Source organism: Rhipicephalus sanguineus, chromosome 5, assembly GCF_013339695.2.
Source record: "Rhipicephalus sanguineus isolate Rsan-2018 chromosome 5, BIME_Rsan_1.4, whole genome shotgun sequence".
In the NCBI taxonomy this organism is placed as follows: domain Eukaryota; kingdom Metazoa; phylum Arthropoda; class Arachnida; order Ixodida; family Ixodidae; genus Rhipicephalus; species Rhipicephalus sanguineus.
The window spans coordinates 18592832-18618602 of NC_051180.1; the positions used below are offsets into that span (position 1 = coordinate 18592832).

Consider the following 25771-nt stretch of genomic DNA (forward strand, 5'->3'; position numbering starts at 1 on the left):
CGCTTCAATTCAGCCTGCAAGAACGATTATGAAGTCATGAAATTTAACCGCACGAATGGATATCGTGCTAGACGCGTGAAAAAGCCGTACTATTGCGCAGACGTCTTTCTCGTCCACTCTAGAGGTTTTTTTCATCCTTATAGCAATCAGTAACATGAAATATATACCGGTTGCTTACACACACACAGAAACACACAAATAATAACAAAACTGAATGCTATCGTTTCTTTTTCGTGCATAGCTCCTCTTTTATTATACGATGAAACAGAGGACGTTTCAAAGTACCGAGCCTAATTCGAAAAAATATGTCCTTCTGCTCCCATTCCTATAGGCTTCCCAAGCAACGCTTAGCGGCGCTGCTGCTCTTAGAGTGCCTCGATGCGCGCGCCCCCAGCGCATCGAGGCACTCTAGCTGCTCTTGACAGGCAGCGCCATCTCTGGCAGAAAAACAGAAACTGGGGTGTTCGCAGCGCGCGTTTTCCCTTCTCCCCACCGCGTTGCTGCTCGCTTCTGTGCACGTGCAGAGCTCTCGCGGTGCACTTTCGGCGCCTCGCAATGTACCGCTTGCAGTGCGGCTTCAAGAGGATTTTCAAGCTTGACTGGCACTTCCGAAAAGCGAACTTGATAAAATGAGAAAGGCTCGTCAATAACGTTAACGGTGAAGAGCAGACGATCGACGACAAACGCCCGACTCAAAGCGAAATGCATTTCCCAAGTCGCGATTACACCGTGCAGGACGTATACCTCGAGGTAAGTCTCATTCTGTCACGTTAAAGATGAATAATGGTCCACATGCACTCCGAAATGAAGCCGTACACGCTATCGATGTTCTGCGGCGTGGACTACGAATCATATGATTGTTGTTTTGATATGGCATGCTTACAGTAGCAGCCGTGTACTTTCGTGAACAAACGTTTGCGGCGTGCGAAAAAAAAGATTATACGGCCATGGCACTGCATCCTGAGAAGGTTAGAGTCAAGTCCTCCGTGCCGCTGGAGAATCACCCGCCGATTAAGACGCGAGGCAGCTAGCTGAGCTTTAACCACTGTGAAGCAAGGTGAACTGCTCGCCTCGTTATTTTCGACTCTCGCGTCATGCTTGCAGTCTCTTTTTATGATATCGACTTGACAGGCGTATAAAACCTGTTGCGTGAACGCGGCTAGAAAAACGCACAAAGTCAGAAGGTGGTTACTTCAAGGTTGCAATTGCAAAGCATGTATTAAGTGCCAGTTATATTTAGCGGCTTAAATATATATATCACCCCCATAAAGTGACAAAAACAAAGCAAACCTGCAGAACGATGTCAAAGCTTGCTGAAAATGCACAGACGTCCGTTCCGGCGTGATAAAGCAGCCTTCCCGACGCGTGAAATGCAGGCGCCGTACTTCTGACAATGTGCGGAGTTCAGTTGAATTCAACCAACCGCGCAACGCTAACGGTATAACGCGAATGTGAACGTTCAACAACGACGGGTAGGTCTCACGAGCACGGGGAATGAAAGCACAAAGTTGCTTCACCTACAACCGTAACTGGACTTTAACAATGCGAGAAGACAGCGAGTAATCATTACTGTAGTCGCTGCGTGCATGCGCCCCGTTGCTTACCGATTCAGGTAGTCGGAACGAACGAAAGCGATGAACTCAGACAGCCAAAATAGAAGGCGAGACAGCGCTGTCAGCTATCCACGCTTGCCGCCTTTATTTATCGTGCGACACGCCCGGGAACCGATACAGTTTAACACGTGAATCGTGTGCCTTGTCTGCACTGTTGTGGCTGGCCACTAAACCGCAATACTTCGGACCACGCTTGCGCTTCCGGGGGGTCGCTTCTGCCATCGTGGAGATGCGCAGCTTCGCACAGCAAGCCTCTCGGTTCAACGTACCCAGCTGACGGCCTCCGCACCGAGAGAAGAACGCGTGCGCACGTGCGCTACCGCTACCGTGAAAGGGGCTGAGTCGGCCGCGCGAAGGTTCAGAGCTTTCCGACAGAGCCGCAGCGCGGCTGGAGCGGCGCTGTCGTCGCGCCGGAAACTTGAGCTTGGGTTCCCTATACCTGTGCTGTCCACCAGCCTTTTGCAAGAGACTGGTAGTATTGTAAATACCACTACTACTATTAATATTACTACTACTACTACTACTACTACTACTACTACTACTACTACTACTACTACTACTACTACTACTACTAATAATAATAATAATAATAATAATAATAATAATAATAATAATAATAATAATAATAATAACTAATAATAATAATAATAATAATAATAATAATAATAATAATAATAATAATAATAATAATAATAATACGCGGCTATCAACTCACAGACACACAGTAAAATATTTCTAAACAGGGAAAAATATAGTGAGAACGAAAAGCACCACGCTAGGCCCTCCAGTACACAATTCTACAAACCAAACGAGATACAACGAAAACGGACCGTGGAACGGACACAGGCGTTAAACAGCGGGTCGATAATATCCGCACGCGCTCATTTATAGTATACCGCTATATGCGCAGTGTGCGGGACGGACGCTGCACTAGCTCAAAGCGTCGCACAAGCATATCTCTCCATGGAGACACAGAAAGGTCTCTTTGTGTGTAAGCAGCCACAGCGCGAGGCAGTCACTGCATCGGCGCGGCTTCTCAGGTCATCTGTATTGTCCGGGTCACTAATGATGCTCCCGTTCCCAGGCGTCCTAGCCGAACGGGACAAAAGGACCCGACTGCAAGCGGCTACCACGGTCTTCGAACAAGGACGACAATAAGAGCGTCCCGCAGATTCGACGGCGACAAATGAGGGCGCGCTCTCTCAAGGACCACACGTGCAGCCGTTCCAAGCACGCGCATATACGCCCGTCGAATACTGTGACTCGGGACTTCGAGCCCGACAGCATTCCGTGCGCCACACGTATAGGACGTATAGGACAAAAATCGTGAGGTTTATATTAATGGGATTTACCGAACTATAAGACGAACCACTGTCGACGTTTCAAACAACGAGGCAGGTTGCTGTGCAGTAGACGAAATGATTCACGTAACAAACAATAATACAACCCTAAGATATATGTCACTAAAGAATGAAAAAAAAAATACATATAATGGGACCCGTAACCACTCGCTTTCAGTGATCTGTGAAGAAAAAGAAAAGGAACATCCACGTATCACTTGTCTGAACTCCGCGCCTTTGTCATCAACGAGCGACCGGTCTAGTCTGTAGCTGCATCAGAGAAAGCGCTGCTCACATCAATTCTTGGTTGTTATTCAGTGCTGCAGTCTTGTAAGCAGGAAGCACGCACTCATGCCCAATCGGGGCACATTCGGTGTCAAGACAGTGCTCTTCGAAGTCCTATACAACAACCCAGCTCGTACAAGAGTGACACTCGAATGGCTTCAAGAGACCCCCATCGGAGCTGTCTTACAGACGGGGCTATACACGTCTCGATAGCAACCTCCGATGACGACTGGCTCCTTCTGTATCGCACGGGCCCGCTATCATGTAACAATAGGCTATATATGTCACTCGCCCAAGCAAGCGGAAGTTCGATTCACGCTTACACAAAACACCCTGCTGCATGCCATCGCACACAGAGAGATGTCATGAAGAAGCAACACGATGATGATGACGATGCAAACTTTATTTGGGTCCAGAGAAGACGCAGCACGATGGTTCTTTTCTACGTCACATAATACTATCATGATGATGATCATGCCTGGTTTTAATGGCTGGCCAATAAAACATAATACTGTCTTTACGGCAGTCAGTCTATACAATACGGACATTGTTGTGCTGAATAAGGGCGCTTAATCAAACAAGAAATCAATCAATCACTCACTCAATCAATCAATCAATCAATCAATCAATCAATCAATCAATCAATCAATCAATCGATCAAACCATTCTCACTTTTCCAACAGCATTTGGGAGGGGTCCCTCAAGTCAAAAACGTTTAAAAAAACACTTGAAAGCACCCTGGAGGCATTTTCACTCAGACACGTGGACGTGGCCAAGTGAATTTCACGAATTATTCATCAGCAGCAATTTCGCAGGCGGAGTGGTAGGATCCGTCGCCTTCGGGTAAAACCCGAGCTTTGAAACCAGAAGAGGTCTTACGATAATCCGCTTAAGCCCAATTTCTTCCCGAAGTTGCGGCTCTTTTAACAGGGTAGGAATAAACGCAGGTATTATAAAACCAATGAACGCTACCCACATTGCGTGAGAAAGTGGTCACGATATTCGTATTAAGATTATTGTCACACATAAATACGTAATTCATTTTCGCCTAACACTGTCGTGAAAGAAGGCCTACTTACGCAATGTGTTCACTGCCTGTTGACATTCAGTGAACGAAAGCTTGTCTTTAATAAAGCCGTGTCTCCACGTATGCGAAATCGCGATGCACGCACGTCACGTATACGTAAACGGCGTTAATGGGCTAAGGCAACAGCAGTGACGTTTCTTAGCGCTGATGACACAGCTGCATTGCGAATGGCAGCTGTGACGCTGGAATGATGTTATCCTGGTTGAATGGTACGTTTTGAGGCCAGGTCTAATGCGACCATAGACATCCTCGAAATGAAAACAACAGGGTACATCAACAAGGTTATGTAAAATAAGAACATCCATTCCACCTGCTGCGAAACCGTGTTTGTGTGCATTACTATTCCTGCTTTTATTTTTATTTTTTTTCTTTCTGCGTTAAAAAAAGTGCGAAGAACAATGAAAACAAGGCACTGCCATGCAACGTCTAATTCTTTTTTTTTTTACTTCCGCATTTTCTTTCAAAAATTGGTCCGCCGCCATGGTACACAGGGATTACGGTGCTCGACTTACATGTAGCCGACTGTACATACACCGCCATCAGATTGCAGAACTAAATAAAGGAGAAGTTATAGCACGCATAGTGACAGGAGAAACAAAAGCCGCGGGATAACGACGCCTTTTCAGTAAGAAATCACATCATCCGGGGATGCCGCGCACGGCTGTCCGCAGGACGAGCACGCAAGCACCTGACAGCACGTGGGACGGCCGAGCTAAGCGCTGGAGACAAGTGGACAGCCGGAACAAAACGAGCGCTAAGGTTGGCAGCGCTCGTAAATTGCGATCGCCGTGCAGTGCATTGTTTTCGCCCGTGCACAGGAGGAGGAGGAGGAAAGCGAAAAAGAAAAGAAAGCGAGAAGAGGCGAAACTGCGAATCAAGGCGGTCTGCGTACAGAGAGACAAGAGAGGTGCGGCGGAGGTCCGTCATGCATGCGGAGCTTCCGGCGCCAAGTGAAAAGCGGCGTCGCGTATCCGGCCCGCCCGGCCACTCACGACGAGACGAGTGCCTCCCCGCCGCCCTCTTCATCAGCTCTATGGCTGGTTGTCCCGGAACAAATCGTGGACCGGAAGCCATCACGATGGCCCCCTCCACGTAGTGCTCGGCCAAGTCTATCTGGCATTTCGATGAAGCCGAAGGACGATATACCTATATGCATACATATGCATACAGGGCATGTCCGAAAAGTAATGAGACTAGGTCTGGTAAAAAGAATTTATTGGTCCGATTGGTACATATTGTTTAAATTCCTCATAATAGTTTCCTTGGACGTCGATATACCGGTTACAGCGTGATTCCGACGCTGCAAAAGCTCTCCGTGGGTCAGCTGCCGTAACATCGAAACGGCGACCTCTCTGGCTTCTCTTGAGCTTTGGGAAAAGAAAAATCTGCCGGGCTCATATCAGGACTGTATCAGGGCAGCATCAGCCCTGATGTGAGTCCGGCAGACTCCTTCCTATCGGGTCACCGATCAGATCAATGCTTTTTATCAGACCCAGTCTCATTACTTTACGGACAGACCTTATATACGCTATGCTGCGGTCGTGCCACGTCGTTATCTCAAAGACGGAAGCCGACAGAAAGCTGCCTTGGACTGCCGCACGTCACGTTAGACGATATGGTAAGAGGAAAAATATCTTTACCAATGACATTGTTTCATTAGAGCCGAGAGTATTCTAGCTCGCCCGTACACCCGTGCTCGTCATTACCTAATCTAGCTTGCATCCACTGAAGGACAAAATTATCTCTCAGAGATATCCAATCTCTTTATCTATTTCCAGGGTTTTTAGAGTCCTATCATTTCTTCTCCTCTGCTGCATCTTTAGTTCTTCTTATCGCGTTAGAAAATGTCGTGATCGAAGTCACAACTAGCCTAATTTTCCGCTTTAAATATCGAATGAAGCATGTCCTCAGCCAACCGTATCCCACCTTCTATATACTTTAACAACCACGCGTTATGAAAACGACGAACTGCCTTTCGGGAAAAAAAGAAGTGAATCACGAGTGCACGGCTAACTAAAAGAGTTAAGCGCAATCCATAAGGCCGAACCGTTCAAGCAGACATGTGCCGAAGTCGTCCATGAACACCAAATATGTATGCAGCGTGCATAGGGATACAGAACGCACGAATGGTTTGAAGGTGCCTTCGTGGGCGTTGTTTAGCGGCGCGCTGCCTATCAGCCCCTGTAGCAGCGTCGACTTATATATAAACGAAAAACAAAACGGAAAGAAAAGCCGAGACAGACGCGAACGCCACGACGACGAAGCGCGAAATGGAACCGCTTTAGACCCCGACTACACGCCGCGCCAAGCGTGACAGAAATACGGGTTACTAGTTCACCGCAATCAATCTTCGTCCATTAAGATGGAAAGAGCGAAGAGTCGCTGCGAAAACATAAATAATGAAACACTTAGCGAGACTATCGTAGAAAGCTGCGTATCATCGTCAGTGCGCGTGCGCAATGGCTCGAGGAGAGCTATAGCTGGCGTACTGTACAACGCTCGTCCCTAAATATTGGGCGTATAATTGCATAATTGCGCGGCACTCATTATAGGAGCCATTAAGGGCAGGGCCCGACTTCATGGCGAGAGACGTGCGCCGGGCTAAACGAGACGCAGCCCCACAAGACTTTATCTATCGTCGCTCGCATTGACCGTCGTACTGCGAGGAGCAGCTGGTGCTAAAACGGACCCGAGGCGGTGAAGGGCGAAGGCAGCTGTTTTCGCACGCGGCGTGGCGCATGCAGCAGTGCGCCTCGGCAGGGGAGAAGAACATACCAACGTCCGTTGTGAACCGAAGATCGGCCCCACCGGCCACGGAGAACGAGCTTTTTTAGGGAGTATTTATCGCCAAGCGAAAAACAAAAACAAAAGAAAATTCGGCAGATCCCACGTACCGTGGGAGTCGATGTTATGCGAAGCATGCGGCGGGTAGGTGACTGTGGCGTAACCTTTTTTTACTGAGCGACACGTTACAAAATGACGCTAAAGATTTGTATAAATTATATACACACACTTATATATGTTGAAGAGCCGCATTGTGTTATATAACCAGTTGTTCACGGTTGGGTAACGCTGCCAATGGCAATGTGGGTATTACAAACACCAGAAGCGGTAAGCTTATATGTAGTGCTTATACATGTCCCGAGAACGCGCGCACGTTTCACGAACCCGTGTGCATGTGTGCAAGAAGTTCTTGACAGTTCTTGAACAAGGGCATCATCACCGTGATCAGTGAGCACCAGTAGGTGGTCATGACTTGTTATAGGATCCGGTAGTGATGGTGGTGACGAGGGGTCCATGTGTAGTGAAGTAGTTGGTATGGTAGAGCTATTGGAATTCGTGGATGCCTCGATCATTTCGTCGACAAATTGTCTGTCGACAGAGCCGGCGACATGTCGGAACCTGAAGCCACCCTTCGCGTTGGTGAAGTATAGACCGTCGAGGCTGGTAGGCCTGGATAGTGCTACGTAGACCAACATCAGTGGATGGTGTTTGTCGTATTTGTACACTACCTGGGCGTATGTGGCCTATCTAGCCTAGTCTACAATGCGGCTGTCAATCAATCAGGCATCATCGTCAGTCAGCATGAGGCCATCGCCCAGCCTCGTAAGAAATGAAGAGGACACTGCGTCGTTCTGGCGGACTAAGTGCACTTTACGGTGCGGTGATGTGGATATCATTTGTAACATTCGTTAATGTATTCCTCCGGGGTCGAGCAAAGCTTCAATATAGCTTGCTGAATCATAGGAATACAAACGTAATGTTTACTAGACTGCTATAAAAGCGGAGCCAACTCTGGAACTACAGACTTTAATCTGATATGACGCCTGTATCGTAGGAGTAGACGTCGTAGGAGTATTATGTAGTGTCTATTGATTTCTTGTAAAATTAGGTAGCCAGCACCACAACCACAATGGACGTTGCACCGATATTACGCCTGCGTAGGCTGTTTTTCCAAACCAATTTATAGACCTGGTGTGGCTCAGTGGTAGAATGCCTGATTGCCACGCAGAATGCTTGGGTTCGATTCCTGCTGGGATCCTAATTTTCATTCTTTCCATTCGTTGAGTCAACGCTGCCGATGTTGGTTTTCCTTAACGCTCTAGTATTTAAGTTAACAATGTCTGTTCTCGCCGTTCCTCGGTAGATATAAAGTGTCAATCACCTGTGGCGCATACCCGTACACCGAGGCCCGTTGTAACGGGTATGTGCCACACGTGTCTAGTGGAAAGGGTTTGACGACGTACGCGACAAGATTTTAAGTTTATTGATGTCATGACCCGGCAGTCGTATTCGTCAAATCCTCTTACCCTCCCATGCAAATTTTGGTCTATACCAAGTTAAGGAGGCGATCATGAGAGCACCCAGACGTAGGCGGCTAGATAGATAGATAGATAGATAGATAGATACGCAGATAGAAACGCTCAAAGTGCCAGAGGTTCGCTAAGAAATGCTTCGCATTTAATACCAAGCCCACGTGGAACACGCAGCAGTCACAGCGAAAACTGGCGGAGCGGCCTTTCTCTAGCCCCTGGTTAACTTTCTTGAGGCGACTACGGCTAGTACAGTTGCAAGGTACCCACTACGTCAAAAATAACCATAATTTTTGCGAAGCAGGGAAATACCCGCTATGCCATTATTCATCATTCTGCGGAGAAGCGAGGTACCCACTGTATACGTGTCTCTAAGCATTATGTGCGCTTTGTTGATGCTGCGACTGATGACGATGAAGAGTTATGGTTGATCCCCTTGTAATGGGTGGGTAGCTTTAAAAACTACCCACTCGCTACGCAATTGGCATTGTGTGACGCCTGGCGTTGTTTTACTCCTCTACCACGCTACATTATATCTGCTAACGTGATTCCCTCGCCGATATGACGCCTGCATGCATATGTATATATAGGGTCCTTTTGCGAAGCAGTTTCAAGCACCGGCGTGGCTGTGTAGTACAATACTCGACTGCCACACAGATGGCCAAGGTTCAAGTCCCGCGCGATACCGGATTCTTTTTCTTTTTTTCTCTCGTTGCGCGCAATAGCCGTTACGGACGGACACCGGCGGCGGACGCCAGCAAAATCGGCTGCTGTTGTAATCATAACCGCGCTTTCGCGGTAAAACCCCGCACAAGCGAGATGCTCGCAAAAGTTTTCCTTGGTCTCCGCTTATGGACGGGCGCCGGTGGAGTCCGTGGCCACATGAAATTGCAGATAGAGTTAAGCCGAAAAATAAAACAAAAATGAAGTAAAACGTAGCCCTGCCACGAGTAACAAAAGCACGAGTCACAAAGTCGTCCCGACAAGATCGTTGAGAGCACAATCGTCAACTCCTCTGTAGTTAACTATAGAGGAGTAGGCCTAACTCCAGCCGTAAGAAGGGGCTTCTGTCGATAGGACCATCGAAGTAACATAGAAGCTGCTAGCGTACAGCAGCTTCTAAAGTGCAGAAAGCGTTCCAACTAGGCCGACCAACCTGAGCTGCGCCATTCAGAGCGCTGATTAAGCGCGTATGGGGAATTTATCGACACTCCGGCGTCGACGCACGCTTCGCCCAAACGAAGCCGAAACAATGTACAGGCACCCCGCGACATGCAAATGACGTGCGAGCGTGCCTGTGCATGCGTACAGCGGCCGTTGCCCGGACAGACCCGCACTGCGAACGAACTTTCCTTTTCATAGGCAGCGATTAAAATCGCCACGCTACATACGAATTCGCTGCCCGGCTACGCGAGCGTGCGTCCACATGTACACATTAGTGAGCACACAACTGCAGAGCAGAGACTAGCCGTTAGCGCGTGCTGACGAGTAACTACAGTATTTCGAGACGCTGCACTGCGCGTGGATAGACGCGCGTGTCCCGGCTTAACGGGAAGGTTTCTCTCCTGTGCCAATCTGTAATCACGGCCTAGTTATAACGCTCGCGTGAGCGCTGCCATCTATATTTGAAGCCTGCTGCCTACTCGAGCCAGTGGGCCGTGAAGGAAAGAGCGATCAGCGAAGGACATACGGAGGCCAGACCTGCTGGGCACTGTAGCAGCAGTGTATCCAATAGAGCGAGGAGGAGGATAAAGACATTGCTGAACAATGCGATGACACATACTGTCTTTGAATTAACAGCGCGAAGCGAACAAAGGCAGATGTTCATAAACGAGCGCAGATTCACAACTGAACGCGTTATGTGACAGGAATTTATGTAAGAGCAAAAAAACACGGAGTGCATGCCAGATAAACGGGGCGCATCAGGACAACGTAGTACTCACGAATCTGAGTTCATTATGAAGGGTGACAGACGAGGCGGAATCTGCGTGCATGTATGATATGCCTCACATATCTGGTGGTTTATTTGGTTTCTGTTTTGGAGCGGAACTTTATTCTGGCTATACAAGACGTCGCAATGGCAGTGCTTTTGACTGGTCACACTGACAGGCTGCTTCAAACAATGCAAAGCGCGCTCTAACGTTGTCTACAGTGCAGAACAACACTTAAACTAAATGTATAATTACTTCGACAGAGGACACCGTCAAACCCACTCAAGACATAGCAAGCACAGAAGATTAGTTTCACGCGGCGGCAGGATCGAGACCGATCAAGGCTCTTTCGAAAAGTGCTCATCACTTCAGGTCCCAAACCCTACACTGACCTCATCTCATCCTGATGAGAATGTGGTTACATGTACAGCGCTATTCGTATCCAATACTGAAACAACCGAAGAACGAAGAGGACAGTCAAATATAACCAACGTTAGCGAAGTCGCGAACATTAACGAAGCCAGGCACGAGCAGCGAACGACCAGTAAATACCTGATCTATAGTGTCAGGACGACAACACATCTGTACAGTCGGCCAAAAAATAAATCTTTTGCATAAGGTAAAGAAAGAAAGAAAGAAAGAAAGAAAGAAAGAAAGAAAGAAAGAAAGAAAGAAAGAAAGAAAGAAAGAAAGAAAGAAAGAAAGAAAGAAAGAAAGAAAGAAAGAAAGAAAGAAAGAAAGAAAGAAAGAAAGATCTTTTTAACGACAACAAGAGCTTTCGATGAGCTGTATTTACTGATGACTGTCTGCTAAGTCCAGCCACTGACTCAGAGGACGAAGAGGCTGGAGGCCAGCAACAATGTCCATAATTCACAGCAAGCACCGTTTGCCTGCTGCGTGCAGCCAGACTGAAACTGACGCTAATACCCCACAGCACAATCAGGCGCACACGCGCGCCGTCCATGGGCGAGCGGTGCTTACAGAGGCGGGGTCAGCCGTATCAGCTTTCTCCGGGCGCGCGCAGCTGCCCGTAAAGCACACACGTCGAGGCTCGAGAGGCCGTTAATTGCGCGAGCGCGCATACGCTTTACACAGGCTTTCGTACGTGCACAACATGTATCGTATCGTATACGCTGGGCTTGGGTTTCTTCCGCGTGCAGAACAGCAGCGTGCAAACAGGTCGCTCACGCTCCTCCGAGAACCTCGCGTATGTACTACCTGAGCGCGCACGCGCCGGCTACCGCCGCGCTATGCGGGAACAGAAGGCCCGGGCCGTGACGCGAGGCGAAACCGATGCGCACGACCTCAGCACGCGCGCCCCTCCAACGTTCTCGCGAAAAATTAATAAATAAACAAACTAAAGTACGAGAGAAAAACCGCCGCCAGCGCGCCATGATCGTGGCACGTAAGTCATGCTGTACGTGACATGCGTGTCATGATTTTCATGTTAGCTCGTGTTTTTATGTTCGCCACACAGTCACGTCACAAGATACCAATTTTGGTGTATATAAATCTAGCGAAACCGCTGCCAGCGCCCCATGAGCGTGGCACGTAAGTCATGCTGTACATGACATGCGTGTCATGATTGTCATGTTAACTCGTGTTTTTATGTTCGCCACACAGTCACGTCGCGCAATACCAGTTTCGGGGTAGATCAAGCTAGCGAAACCGCCGCCAGCGCCCCATGAGCGTGGCACGTAAGTCATGCTGTACATGACATGCGTGTCATGATTGTCATGTTAACTCGTGTTTTTATGTTCGCCACACAGTCACGTCACAAGATACCAATTTTGGTGTATATAAATCTAGCGAAACCGCTGCCAGCGCCCCATGAGCGTGGCACGTAAGTCATGCTGTACATGACATGCGTGTCATGATTGTCATGTTAACTCGTGTTTTTATGTTTGTCACACAGTCACGTCACGCAATACCGATTTCGGGGTAGATCAAGCTAGCGAAACGGCCGCCAGCGCTCCATGAGCGTGGCACGTAAGTCATGCTGTACATGACATGCGTGTCATGATTGTCATGTTAACTCGTGTTTTTATGTTCGCCACACAGTCACGTCGCGCAATACCAGTTTCGGGGTAGATCAAGCTAGCGAAACCGCCGCCAGCGCCCCATGAGCGTGGCACGTAAGTCATGCTGTACATGACATGCGTGTCATGATTTTCATGTTAACTCGTGTGTTTTATGTTCGTAAAACAGTCACGTCGCGCAATACCAATTTTGGTGTATATAAATCTAGCGAAACCGCTGCCAGCGCCCCATGAGCGTGGCACGTAAGTCATGCTGTACATGACATGCGTGTCATGATTGTCATGTTAACTCGTGTTTTTATGTTCGCCACACAGTCACGTCGCGCAATACCAGTTTCGGGGTAGATCAAGCTAGCGAAACCGCCGCCAGCGCCCCATGAGCGTGGCACGTAAGTCATGCTGTACATGACATGCGTGTCATGATTGTCATGTTAACTCGTGTTTTTATGTTCGCTACACAGTCACGTCACAAGATACCAATTTTGGTGTATATAAATCTAGCGAAACCGCTGCCAGCGCCCCATGAGCGTGGCACGTAAGTCATGCTGTACATGACATGCGTGTCATGATTGTCATGTTAACTCGTGTTTTTATGTTCGCCACACAGTCACGTCACAAGATACCAATTTTGGTGTATATAAATCTAGCGAAACCGCTGCCAGCGCCCCATGAGCGTGGCACGTAAGTCATGCTGTACATGACATGCGTGTCATGATTGTCATGTTAACTCGTGTTTTTATGTTCGCCACACAGTCACGTCACAAGATACCAATTTTGGTGTATATAAATCTAGCGAAACCGCTGCCAGCGCCCCATGAGCGTGGCACGTAAGTCATGCTGTACATGACATGCGTGTCATGATTGTCATGTTAACTCGTGTTTTTATGTTCGCCACACAGTCACGTCACAAGATACCAATTTTGGTGTATATAAATCTAGCGAAACCGCTGCCAGCGCCCCATGAGCGTGGCACGTAAGTCATGCTGTACATGACATGCGTGTCATGATTGTCATGTTAACTCGTGTTTTTATGTTTGTCACACAGTCACGTCGCGCAATACCGATTTCGGGGTAGATCAAGCTAGCGAAACGGCCGCCAGCGCTCCATGAGCGTGGCACGTAAGTCATGCTGTACATGACATGCGTGTCATGATTGTCATGTTAACTCGTGTTTTTATGTTCGTTACACAGTCACGTCACAAGATACCAATTTTGGTGTACATAAATCTTGCGAAACGGCCGCCAGCGCCCCATGAGCGTGGCACGTAAGTCATGCTGTACATGACATGCGTGTCATGATTTTCATGTTAACTCGTGTGTTTTATGTTCGTAAAACAGTCACGTCGCGCAATACCAATTTCGGGGTAGATCAAGCTAGCGAAACGGCCGCCAGCGCTCCATGAGCGTGGCACTAAAGTCATGCTGTACATGACATGCGTGTCATGGTTTTCATGTTAACTCGTGTTTTTATGTTCGTCACACAGTCACGTCACAAGATACCAAATTTGGTGTATATAAATCTAGCGAAAGCGCTGCCAGCGCTCCATGAGCGTGGCACGTAAGTCATGCTGTACATGACATGCGTGTCATGATTGTCATGTTAACTTGTGTTTTTATGTTTATCACACAGTCACGTCGCGCAATACAAATTTCAGGGTAGATCAAACTAGCAAAACGGCCGCCAGCGCTCCATGAGCGTGGCACGGAAGTCATGCTGTACATGACATGCGTGTCATGATTGTCATGTTAACTCGTGTTGTTTATGCTCGTTACACAGTCATGTCGCAAGATACCAATTTTGGTGTATATAAAGCTAGCGAAACGGCCGCCAGCGCACCATGAGCGTGGCACGTAAGTCATGCTGTACATGACATGCGTGTCATGATTTTCATGTTGACTCGTGTTATTTATGTTCGCCACACAGTCACGTCGCAAGATACCAATTTTGGTGTATATCAAGCTAGCGAAACGGCCGCCAGCGCACCATGAGCGTAGCATGTAAATCATGCTGTAAATGACATGCCTGTCATGATTTTCATGTTATGACTTGTCATTTATGTTCGTCATACAGTCATGTTACGCCATACCAATTTTGGTGCACATTCGATGAACCAAGCGACCAGGAGAGCACAAAGTCGTAGGCGGCTAGATAGATAGATAGATAGATAGATAGATAGATAGATAGATAGATAGATAGATAGATAGATAGATAGATAGATAGATAGATAGATAGATAGATAGATAGATAGATAGATAGATAGATAGATAGATAGATAGATAGATAGATAGATAGATAGATAGATAGATAGATAGATAGATAGATAGATAGATAGATAGATAGATAGATAGATAGATAGATAGATAGATAGATAGATAGATAGATAGATAGATAGATAGATAGATAGATAGATAGATAGATAGATAGATAGATAGATAGATAGATACGCTCAAAGTCGCAGAAGTTCGCTAAGAAATGCTTCGCATTTAAAAGTGCGGGGGAGGATAGACGTCATGGGGACCGTTCTCGTGACGGAGTATGGCGTTCGTCTGAGCCACTTTTACCGCCAGCGGGTCCCCACTGTGCCATGGAGCGTCGGCTGAGTAGCCAGCAGGTCGGGGATGCGGAACCACGACCGCGCGCGCAGATGCTCCGGAAGAAGAACGGTAACCGTGTACACGGAAGAGCGGCTGTGGCAGCTTCGCGGCCACGGTGCATATACAGCGCTGCTAAAGCACGAGGGTATACGGGTTCGTTTACCGCAGTCACGGCGGCAGCATTTTTACGTGGGGGAGAAAAAACAAACGAAAAAGCGCTCGTGCACTCGTATCTATAGGTCCACGTTAAAGAACCCCAGGCGGTCAAATTTAATCCGGAGTATCAAACCCGCTATATTTTACCCGAACTCGACTACCAGACTTTGGCCCCACAGAACGACTCGCGCATATTTTGTCGGCCGCGCAAGTGATCTCATGCGCCGCCAAGCCGGATGGATCACGAATGGAGTTCTTGTGCCTTTGTTCCTAAAGAGAGAGCGACTGCGTGAGCGAGGCGAGGAAGAGGCGCTATTTTCTGCGGCCCCTTTGGGCAGCAACGCTCAGCGCCTCGGATGAGATGAGGGGAATAGAACGATGACAGAGCGAGACAGAAAGTGGTCGCGGTGGCAGGACCCACGGCTAGCAGCGGGCAGGTAGGCGGCTCGTTCACAGGTTGTCTAGGAATAGGAACCGTGCTCTGCGGGAACGTGACGAGGTTTTTGAAGGAGCCGTGGTGCCGGCCGGGGACACAAAGCTGCGAGACCGCCAGAAGGGTCTAGGCGACGCGTTACGATGTGGTAGAGAGAAGCTCTCCTTATACTGCACGCAGAAACATATCAGGCGCTTAACCGTCTCTCACCCAACACAGGTGCACAGAGAGAGAGAGAGGGTGAAGAAGAGAGAGCTTTTCGACATAACTTACACCACCACGCACAGAGTGAGTAGTTGGATATCACGACGCTGAGCTTTTGCAAGACTGTGCTGGAATCCTTATCAACAACGAACTATGGACTCTTTGTCTGTAATGCTCGTGCTCGGCTATAGTTATGCGATGTATATAAGTCGCGTTGCAATGATGCTCCTACTGAGCATTATTGCTGATTCCCCTAATGATCCGTGCTCCCTGAGCAGCACTCCTTCATGGGTTGCAGAAGTTAGCGCCACCTTTTCTTAGCCTTACGGTAACCAATACCACCCCTCCCCTTTTAGGAGACAATTGCTAGCCCGCCTCTCTCCTCTTTGTGATGTGCTTACATGTTTACGTGAATAATAATAATAATAATAATAATAATAATAATAATAATAATAATAATAATAATAATAATAATAATAATAATAATAATAATAATAATAATAATAATAATAATAATAATAATAATAATAATAATAATAATAATACATGTTCATCACTTCCGTACTTCATCCCCTTCTCATCCGCGTTTACCCATCCCTTTTCTGCAGCACATGCTGACCCCCGTGCTGACCCCTCAAGGCACCGACCACGCGACTTGCCCTCGTGCGGCCGAAATCCACTCAGCGGTCACGACTTTGGTCGCAAGTTTTCACTGTATACAACAAGCGTGCCTTCAAAGCGAGCGAACGACTGACGGCGGCTCCATGGTTCCTCGTTCTTACACTGCGTGCCCTCACTGACTTCCGGCGCTGTGTGCGTCCACCCGTTCTCCTCCCGGCCGTGTCGGTGCGGTGCGGTGAACGCGGCCACAGCGAGTGAGCTTTGTTCGCTGACGATGCACTAAATCCCTCGCGCATTATACAACGACTTACTCCCCTCCTAGGTCGGTCGCAGCGTGATGATGCGTGCACTTGGCGCCTACCAGCCTGTGAAGGGCCTTCGCACTGCTCGAACAACCATCGCGCGGTAGTAGAGACCACCTAAAAGCGTTCAGCGCTGCAGAAGCGATGCAGAAAAGCTTGCCCTGACAACAGTCTCGCTTCGGCCCTCACTTCGCACTGTTGGGAACGGATCACGCTGTCGTTCTCTATTGCCTATGGTAAGGGTAATTACGGTCGCTCCAGACTAAATTTTACAGGTACCTCTGCCTGGAATAATCTTGTTTGTAACGTAGCAGTCTAACAACGTTGGATACATTTCTCAGTCGCGCATATGCCGATTGTCGACCATATATACGTGACTAACCATAGCAGCCAACTAAATTGGCCAGCACCGATGCACTGGTCAATTGGCTTCGCCCTCTGGCTTCATTTTATATAGGTATCGCACCGAACCATTGCATTGCGCTATCCTTGCGTCCGCGGTTAATATACATACAATCGAGAGTTCGATAGAATTATGTCTGGCAGAGCAATACCATTGATGAGAATGAAACAGATCGACGTCAATAATCAAAACAATAAGACGTTTCGAGATCCGCACGGTTCCATTGTTCACAATGTCGACAGGTTCTGAATCTCGACGCGCGGTGCCAAAAATCAGCCGGCTCCATAGCCTTCACAACACTGCACGGATTTATAAACGAGACTGTATATGCAGGGAGACTGAAGTCATCGCTGTGCGTGAGAGAAAGCGACGCGCCTCGCACCGGTGCAGTCGTGTATACAATGCATAACGAGGGTTTAGTCGTATGCAAGAGAGACATGCCTTGAGCTGCACGCGCGTAGCCGTATATACCTAGAGAGGCTCAGGCAAGCCAACGAGAGCCAGCGCTTGCTTACAAATGGCAGCCGCAATACAAAATCGAGCGATACAGAACAATGAGCAAACGAAGGGGATGTACAATATGTGAGCTGAGGGGACGGAGTCTCAGCTGCAGTCGCGCGTCTTTCGCGTGTAGCCGAGTTCTCGCTGACCGTTGCAAATCTCGCTAGTTGCGGTAGCTTGCACGTTTTCCTATATCTCGGTCTACATCCACGCACCGACCTATACCCGGTAACGTGTATACGATGGAAGGCGCAGCAACACCGTAATACAATGGGGTTCGACGACGAAGAAGAATAAAAAACCGCGCGCAGCGAGGTAGCCTATATATACGCTTTTGAGGCCACAGCAACACCAACAAATCTACTCGCACTGCGCGCAGCGTGATGGATGACAGTGGTAGAGCAACTACACATTAGTGCGTGCGACTGCTATATGCCATACGCCATAGTCGCCGTTGCTACTGGGGCTGCCGCTTGCCGGAGACAGGTGCGGTCGTTGTGGCAGCAACGCGCAAAACCTACCTGTTTTCTTGAACTGCGAGCGGCATTTTGCCCGCCTAGCCGCCGAACAAAGTGGGTGCGTACACAAGCTTTAATATCCGTGAAATGGGGCCGCGCCTGTAGCGTGTATAACAGTTTGCGTTCTCCAGTTGAAAGTACTTAAAACACTGGTTCGAGCAGTGGAAATGAAAACGAAGGACAAAGGGAGGACATGCAAGAACGTCGCTGTTCCTCGTTCTCACTTCCGCTGCTCGAACCAATGTTAGTTGTAAACCAACTAGCTCCGTTGAATCTGACGTTACTTAAACACACCGGCACACTTTTCACACGTTCATTTATTCCTCCGAAAACCCCAATAAGGGATGCTTTCTATTCGGAAGAGGAAACCAACGAAGAAAAAAAAAAAACGAAGACAGCGAAGAACAACAAACAGGCAGCATCTCTTTCGCTATCTTCGTGTTTTTGCTTGTTTTTTTTAATGGTGTCCTCTTTCGAACAGTATGTACCAACTCGCCCAGGAAGCTACGTCATTGGACGCTTTCTGTTTTCTCCTAACCATAAAACAGTTAGCGTCTCACTCAAGGCATTAGGTTAACGTGTTTTTCGATCGACGAAATCAGAGACGAACTTTTTGTCGACATGCATAATTGGTTACGTACCCTGGAATACGTTTTGACCCGGATGAACTCCACCACGCTGTAGTAACCAAATGTTCCAGGCATGATGTCATCGAGAACGCCAAAGCTTGCGAAATGGGCGCACGAATGAAAGAAGAAAAAAAAAAATCTGTGGAACTGTACAGTCCACCTCTTACTTCAACGAGCTTGGCAACGGCATCGGGCCTGCGACACTGCAATCACGATAGAATTCACTCTCAAAGCAGGCTATCGGAATGGAACACCACGTATATACCTTAAAGTACGACAAGAAATGGCCGGACATACGCAGAATTTCTAACGTCATCGGTAGTAGGATCAGAGTAACGTTTATAGTCATGACGTACGGCAGGCCAGAACAGTGAGACAATTCAGTGCGACGCCGCTAAGACCAACTCGCGAAAACAAGGGTTACTGCGTGCGTCATACTGCTGGAGTTGTCGCGGCGACGCCAAAACGAATGCTAAAGAAAACAAAAGTGGAATCGAGACGAGCTGCGCGTTACGCTTACGTCACAACACGTTTCCATAATAGAGAGAGAGAAAGCACTATGAAGCCCCGCCGACCTATTGTTTCGAAATGAGGAAGGAAAGGCGGCGCCGCTGTTCAGTACACAAAAGGAAGCATCTCGTGAAAAGCAAAAACGCGGTGTTGCTTCACAGAGCGCGAAAACACATGCGATCCTGCATGCAATTCGTTTGTGTTCGAAGAAGAAAAAATATACCGAGTACTGTTGAACGTGCCATAGGTGCCACCACAGTAAAAGCAACGTTTTCGCGCAAGAGACAGGGATATGGAGAATGATGAAGGGGGTTTCCAGTGAATTTAATATCGGACAGGTTGGCTTGCAAGAAACCAAGTTGCATAGCGAATATATGTACAGTGTGAGAATTGAAACTTGAGCTAGTTGGTACGGATTCATCATGATTTAAGTAGCGCACTGACGGACGAGGACAGAGAACGGCACGTGCGCCGTACGTTGCTTGACGCTACGGCACACGTGCGTCAAGCAACGGAATCGCTTTCCTGCGGAGGTCTGTCCGTGTTGTGCACCTTCTTTTTCTCTGTCCTCGTCCGTCAGTGCGCTACTTAAATCATAATGAATATGTACAGTTCTGCGTACTACCACCGATTTCCTAGACAGCAGAACAGTGGAAGAGAAAGCGTTGTCATGCAAGAGGTGTCGTGTACACACATTTAGGTGCTGATTGGGAAACCTGGAAAACTTTTCAGCGCCAGCAGGAAAGGACAGGAGCGTGACGTATAGACAACACGATGCGCAACGTGCGACTGTTGACACGCTACGGAAGAAACTGCATGCTGATGTTAGCACATGTATACGTCCCTCTTCTGTCCTCAATCGCTGGCGCTAGAACGTTATCCAAGTTCGATTTTACTTTTCTAAGTGCGCGTAACGAAAGCCGAAATCACGATTCCTGAAAAGTACTTGATTTCTCGGATGACCGTCTATAAAGCAGTCTTTTCTCCCGTTAGCGTCGCAAGTGAAACAGCAACACAGATACCGAGGCTGATTCGGTGCAGAATCGTAACCGCGGACGCTACGGCACACGTGCGTCAAGCAACGGAATCGCTTTCCTGCGGAGGTCTGTCCCTATAGGCAATCCGTCCAGAGAGATCGAGCCACGCACAGCTCGCCTACACTCCAATGACCTTAGAAGGATCGGAAAGGCCTGGTATGATTCAGAGCGACTGCCTCAGTCGGCATAACTGCAACCCACACAACAGAGCTAGACGGCGTTGTTAGGGCCAGGTACGTACAGCTTATGTACTTCAACGTGGGTGTGAACTTGCACGGCTACTGCGTGAGCCCACGAGTCCGGCTGCTATGGCGCAAGAGCCGGCGCGATGCGCTGACAGCCCTCCGGCCACGTGACTTACTGAGGCGGCAGCCGCGACACGCACTGCGCCGAGGATGTACCCGGGCGATCGCGCGAAATGAACTGCGCCCCATATAGCTTCCGGCAAAGGCAGCGTGGAGGCCATCAGTCTGTCTCCTCCACCCATGCACGGGTTTCTCAAGGAAGGACGGACCCTGACGAACTTATAATGCGGGCAGACACACACGCGCCCGCTCTGCCCGCCCACAAAATTACACGGCACGGCTTGCAGCCTCCTCTCTCAATATGGAGCCTGCATCAGCAATACAGCAGCAGCAGCAGCAGCGGCGGCGATCGAAATAAGCGGACTGCACTGCATCGTGCACACGCTGCCCGGCGGCTACCGCTGAAACGTGCCTGCACGCTAGGCGGACCTTTAATCGATTCCGGCACTGAAACCATTACGCCCTCTCCTCCTCTTCCTTTCGGCTTCACGCACTCGTCGTTGTCCGCGACTGACGTTACACAGAGGCACGACTCGCACGGTGACCGGGCTTTATAAACGTAGTCTTCTTTGCCACAAAGCGATATGGCACGTATAGAGCAACCCCCCAGCTGCGTTGGCAGTATACAAGCAGGCGGTTTTAACACACGACAAAAGAACACACGACGCCGTCATTACAAACGGAAGGGAAGAAAAAGACCCGCACATCGCCAGCGTGCCGTGTTTACGGTCACTATGCAATCATCAGACTGCATACTCGGCGTGGAGAAGTTTTCGCATGTTGTCCGCTCGCACTAGGAAATGTCCTCGAGAGCGTTCGCGACGTCCCAAGGACAGTGATGACGCGTTGCTGAGCGAGCAAGTAGTCACGACCACCGAACTGTGCGAAGTCGCCGTCCACGTCGATCAGACAGAGGGAGAATGAGATTTTATTTGTAGGAGAGAGCAAAGAAAAGGATGGGGAGAGGGGGAGGGGGGGGATGATGAAAGTATAGCGACGACAAGAAATCAAAGCGTATATGCGTGTGTACGTTATACACGGTGGAGCCTAAAGAGCCACTCGTCCAGTGCCGTTTTCACACAGGAAGTCTAACAACACTTTCGTTTCATATCTCAAAACTGTTCCACCAGGCCATGGGCGGAGAACAGCGCCTTCTAACAAAGGTTGACTGCCGGCTCCTGGCCAGAAAACTTTCCAGCTTCCGTTTCTCCTGCACATCCCACTAGAGACGTTCAGTGTTCGCAGTCGGGGCTATTCGATCAGTCGATGAGGTGGAAAGTACTCCTCAGACGAATCTTATGTACACACATGTGTATAGCAAGGATGCCCGGCTCCAGGTCCCATAAATAGAGAGATGTTTGATGCGCTACGTGCGACTTCTTCCATTAGGCCAGCATCACTGCTTCCATCATTCAACGTCATGCAACATCACCGCTATACTGTTATCGTGAACGAAAGGCCTGGTGCACAGAAAACTAGATCAGACGCGCGAACATTCACGGTCAAGTATCGTGTTGCGCGACCGTGGAGTCATCACCGACCAATCAAGCAACACATCAAAGTGAAGAAAGTTCAGCGACGATTAAACACCAATTCTTCCCTATCCATGAACTGGTGTTGTACCGTCTGAAGATATCAGCGCTCGCGTGTGTTCGTACGAGATAATACTTCCCCCCTTTCGAAACGTCCGCCGAAGGGAGAACATCTGACGACGATAAGGAAGTGAGGCAGATATCAAAGAGTCATTAGACCCAGCAGAACCGTCAAGGTCGGCAACGATTGTCGTGCTTGAATACACGATAAAGGAGAAGCCATTCTGCTAGATGTGGGGAGTTTCTGTGATCACGTTTGTTGGATGGGTAAAGGAAAGTGTACTTGTATAATCCGTCTAGTCGCATATGAGAATAGGAGTACAGGCGTAATAAGCGCTCGTCAGCGACCTTAAATTACCCACGATTGCTTCTCGTCGTACAATGCTCCGATAAAGCGTTTTTCAAATTTCCTCATCATTCCTACCTACGTGATTTGGTAATACTTTCTCCCTATTGTGTCTCGCGCCGTTTGTATCATGCTCATAAGGTTGGCATCCCGTCGTCTAAAATTGAATAATTCCGGCAGTCCCACACCGCGCACATCAAATGATTGGAATTGCCTTCCCATATCGCTAGTAACAATTTCAGATCATGACACATGTGCGACATTATTAACCCAATGTTTTGTACTACCTTGTATATTACCTCTCAATGGCCATTTTGTATAATTAACACTGCACTTTTACTTGTATGTTATTAGCTACTCCTGTACAATTAGAAACATATTACACTATTTTCCTTATATGAATATTTCCGTTGTAAACTCACGTTGTCTTGTGCCTTTCAGTGACTATTATTACTGCACAATCAGAAACACTGCACTGCTTCTTTTGTACTTACAGTTTTGTTTTATGCTTTCTTTACCACTCCCCTCTGCAATATCTACATGTTGGCACTGAGAGTGTCGTAAGTAAATAAATAAATAAATAAATAAATAAATGGTAACAAAAATTCCTTTCTCCGCGAGACACGTATACCAAACCCTTCACATGTATTCTTATACTGTCATCCCTGCGCAAATTTGCATTGTCAACGCCAAGTGACCAGCAACGTTGCAGTAACAGTTCCCTTCGTTGAAAAATGTCGCTATAACTAGCGTCACGCTCCCTAACTGTTTCGTTAGAGCCGCCTGACACGTAATCTTGCTTCACACGCCGCCACAGCTCTGACAGATGGAACAAGACGAGCAAGATGTGAAGCCTATTTTCTTTGGCATTCAGCACTTAACGACGCGATGGCGCAATCAATTTCGGCGAGCAAAATGCACGTGACCTCGTTTAAGACGCCATCGGCGAGCTCTCTTACACTTTTTTTTTTTTGCTGGAGTGAGACATAAGAGAAAATTTTGCGAATAAATAATCACACGCGCAATGTGTCGGCCCGCATTTAAAGAGGTATCTGATAGAACGGAATCTATATTACCCGGTTAAAAACACGTCGGAGCGACAGGCTAGACGCTTTGTACGCGTCTCCGGTGAACTTCGGGCGTGGCACAGCAGAGCCGCAGCCGCTTAACGACGGGTGTAAACGTACGTCAACCGCTTACAACAACGCCAAATTAATACGAGTAGCGAGGGAACGTTAGAACGCGTAATTAGATCAAAACTATGTCACGGGCGGGCCGCTTCGTTCCATAACATGATGACAAGAAAAATATACGTCTCGCGAAGAAGTAAAAGGGAGTCACGGTGGCACGTCCAGGTTACAGCGGTGTCCTCCCAAGGTAAATATTTGATGAATCGCACGTGCTTGCGTCAGATCTATAGTTTTGTCGTCAGGCGCGCGCGCTCGAGTTGCGACCTTCGCTTACAGTGATGCAAGAAGGCTCGCTAGCGCACTTTGCCGGTACGCCGAATTCACACAAATAATTCTCAGTCATTTCATTCAAACGCGGCTGCATATGCGCAAGGTGCGCGACAACTAACATGTTTCTGCTCCTGTAACGATTGCATAAAAGAGCAGTATTGTTACGATTTATGGTTTTGGTAATTACCTACACTGAGAAATAAATAAATCCATAAATATCCTTCAGTTCAACTAGGGAAAGGCTCCAAATCCTGTTTGTACGCTGTCTGTCACGAATGTGAAGACTTCCGTACTCGCTTACAGTGGAAAACACACGCAGACAGAGAGAGAGAAGGAGAGTAACGACACAAACTGTTACCCATCACCACACAGCTCTCGACAAACCCTCTCTGCCGCTGACAGCCTTCGCGAGACATAGCACCGCTGTGACACTACCCGGACAATGAATGGCACCGTAGTGAATGCACGTACCACGGCTCTCCACGGGTCCTCGGTTCGTCCGAAGAGTGTTATCCACGGGTCGCCCTTTCCGCACAGGCGGCAGCGACGTCACACCGCACGCGAGGTCGAAGCGCAGGGCCCGAAAATGCGTCGCACGGTGCCGACGATCAATAAGCGAGCCGAGAAGGGAGCAGTCGAGAGGAGCGGCGCAGCATCCGAGCAGGGCTTCTGCATCCGCGCCGTCCCTCCTCCATTCTCTCGCCCTCTCGTTCCGGGTGCCGGCAGCAGCAGGAGTCTGCCGCTACTGCTGATCGCCACCAGAAAGCACGCGACGCCGGCGTCGGCAGAACAGGACGCTCACAAAATCGCGCACGCACACTGGGTGCCAACAAATCACCGTCACGAGCGGTAAACCGCTACGGCGACTGTCACACACGAACTGCGATGTGCGACCACTGCGTTCAATGGGGAGAGCCGCGAGCAAAAAGAAAAGAGGAGCGCCGGCGGCCCGCACAGCCTCCCGTCCCTCTCTTTTCCGCCGGCCGGCGCAAGCCGAACAAAATGGTTTCTCGCAAAACGCGCAGCCAGGGAGCGGTGAGAGCGGCTGCGAGAAAGCGACGAATCGCTGTCGACGCCGGCGGCGCCTGGCGGCGCGACGCGATACCAGCGGGCAACGAATCGCCGGACAGCGCCGACCGAGATTAGCGCGGCACCGTTCAAAAGCTCGCTCTCGTCAATGTCGCGCACCCCTCCGTAGTGTAAACAATCGGTATTTATTTTAGTCAGTACTGCAGGCTTTTTGCAAATTCGTAGGCAGGAATGGGTTACAGATACAACCTTTGACAAAACCGCGTATTTTTTTTCTTATTTTTTTACCCACCTCGACAATTAGCTATGGGCCACCCAGCAAGCCCGCGAGGCGGCGAAGAGGCAAGACCTCCACGTCCCCACGTGGGAGGCCTAGGCCGCGCACACAAATGGCACTGGTGCGACAGTGTGCGATTAGGTTGAATGAAAAGGACAAGTTGCCTAAGACAGGCTGGCTGACGTTTCGATAGGAGGACCTATCTTTGTCACAGGCGTCTTGTCATTCTTGGCGTGTCAACACGG

At 48.7% G+C, this 25771-nt stretch overlaps 1 protein-coding gene across 2 annotated transcripts in view; it reads right to left on the reverse strand.

Moving 5' to 3' along the window:
• Nucleotides 1-25205, reverse strand: part of LOC119393317 (mucin-5AC) — an 87781-nt gene extending 62576 nt beyond the window's left edge. The window contains exon 1 of one of the 2 annotated variants that reach the window (XM_049416203.1): nt 24692-25205. Coding sequence is in view for 1 of the 2 variants with exons in the window: in XM_049416202.1 (XP_049272159.1) it covers nt 18983-19053 (71 nt within the window). In the remaining variant the exon portion in view is untranslated. Of the gene's footprint in view, nt 1-18982; nt 19091-24691 lie in introns of those variants that run through there. The other variant, XM_049416202.1, reaches the window with a different exon arrangement.
• Between the last annotated feature and the right edge of the window lie 566 nt (nt 25206-25771).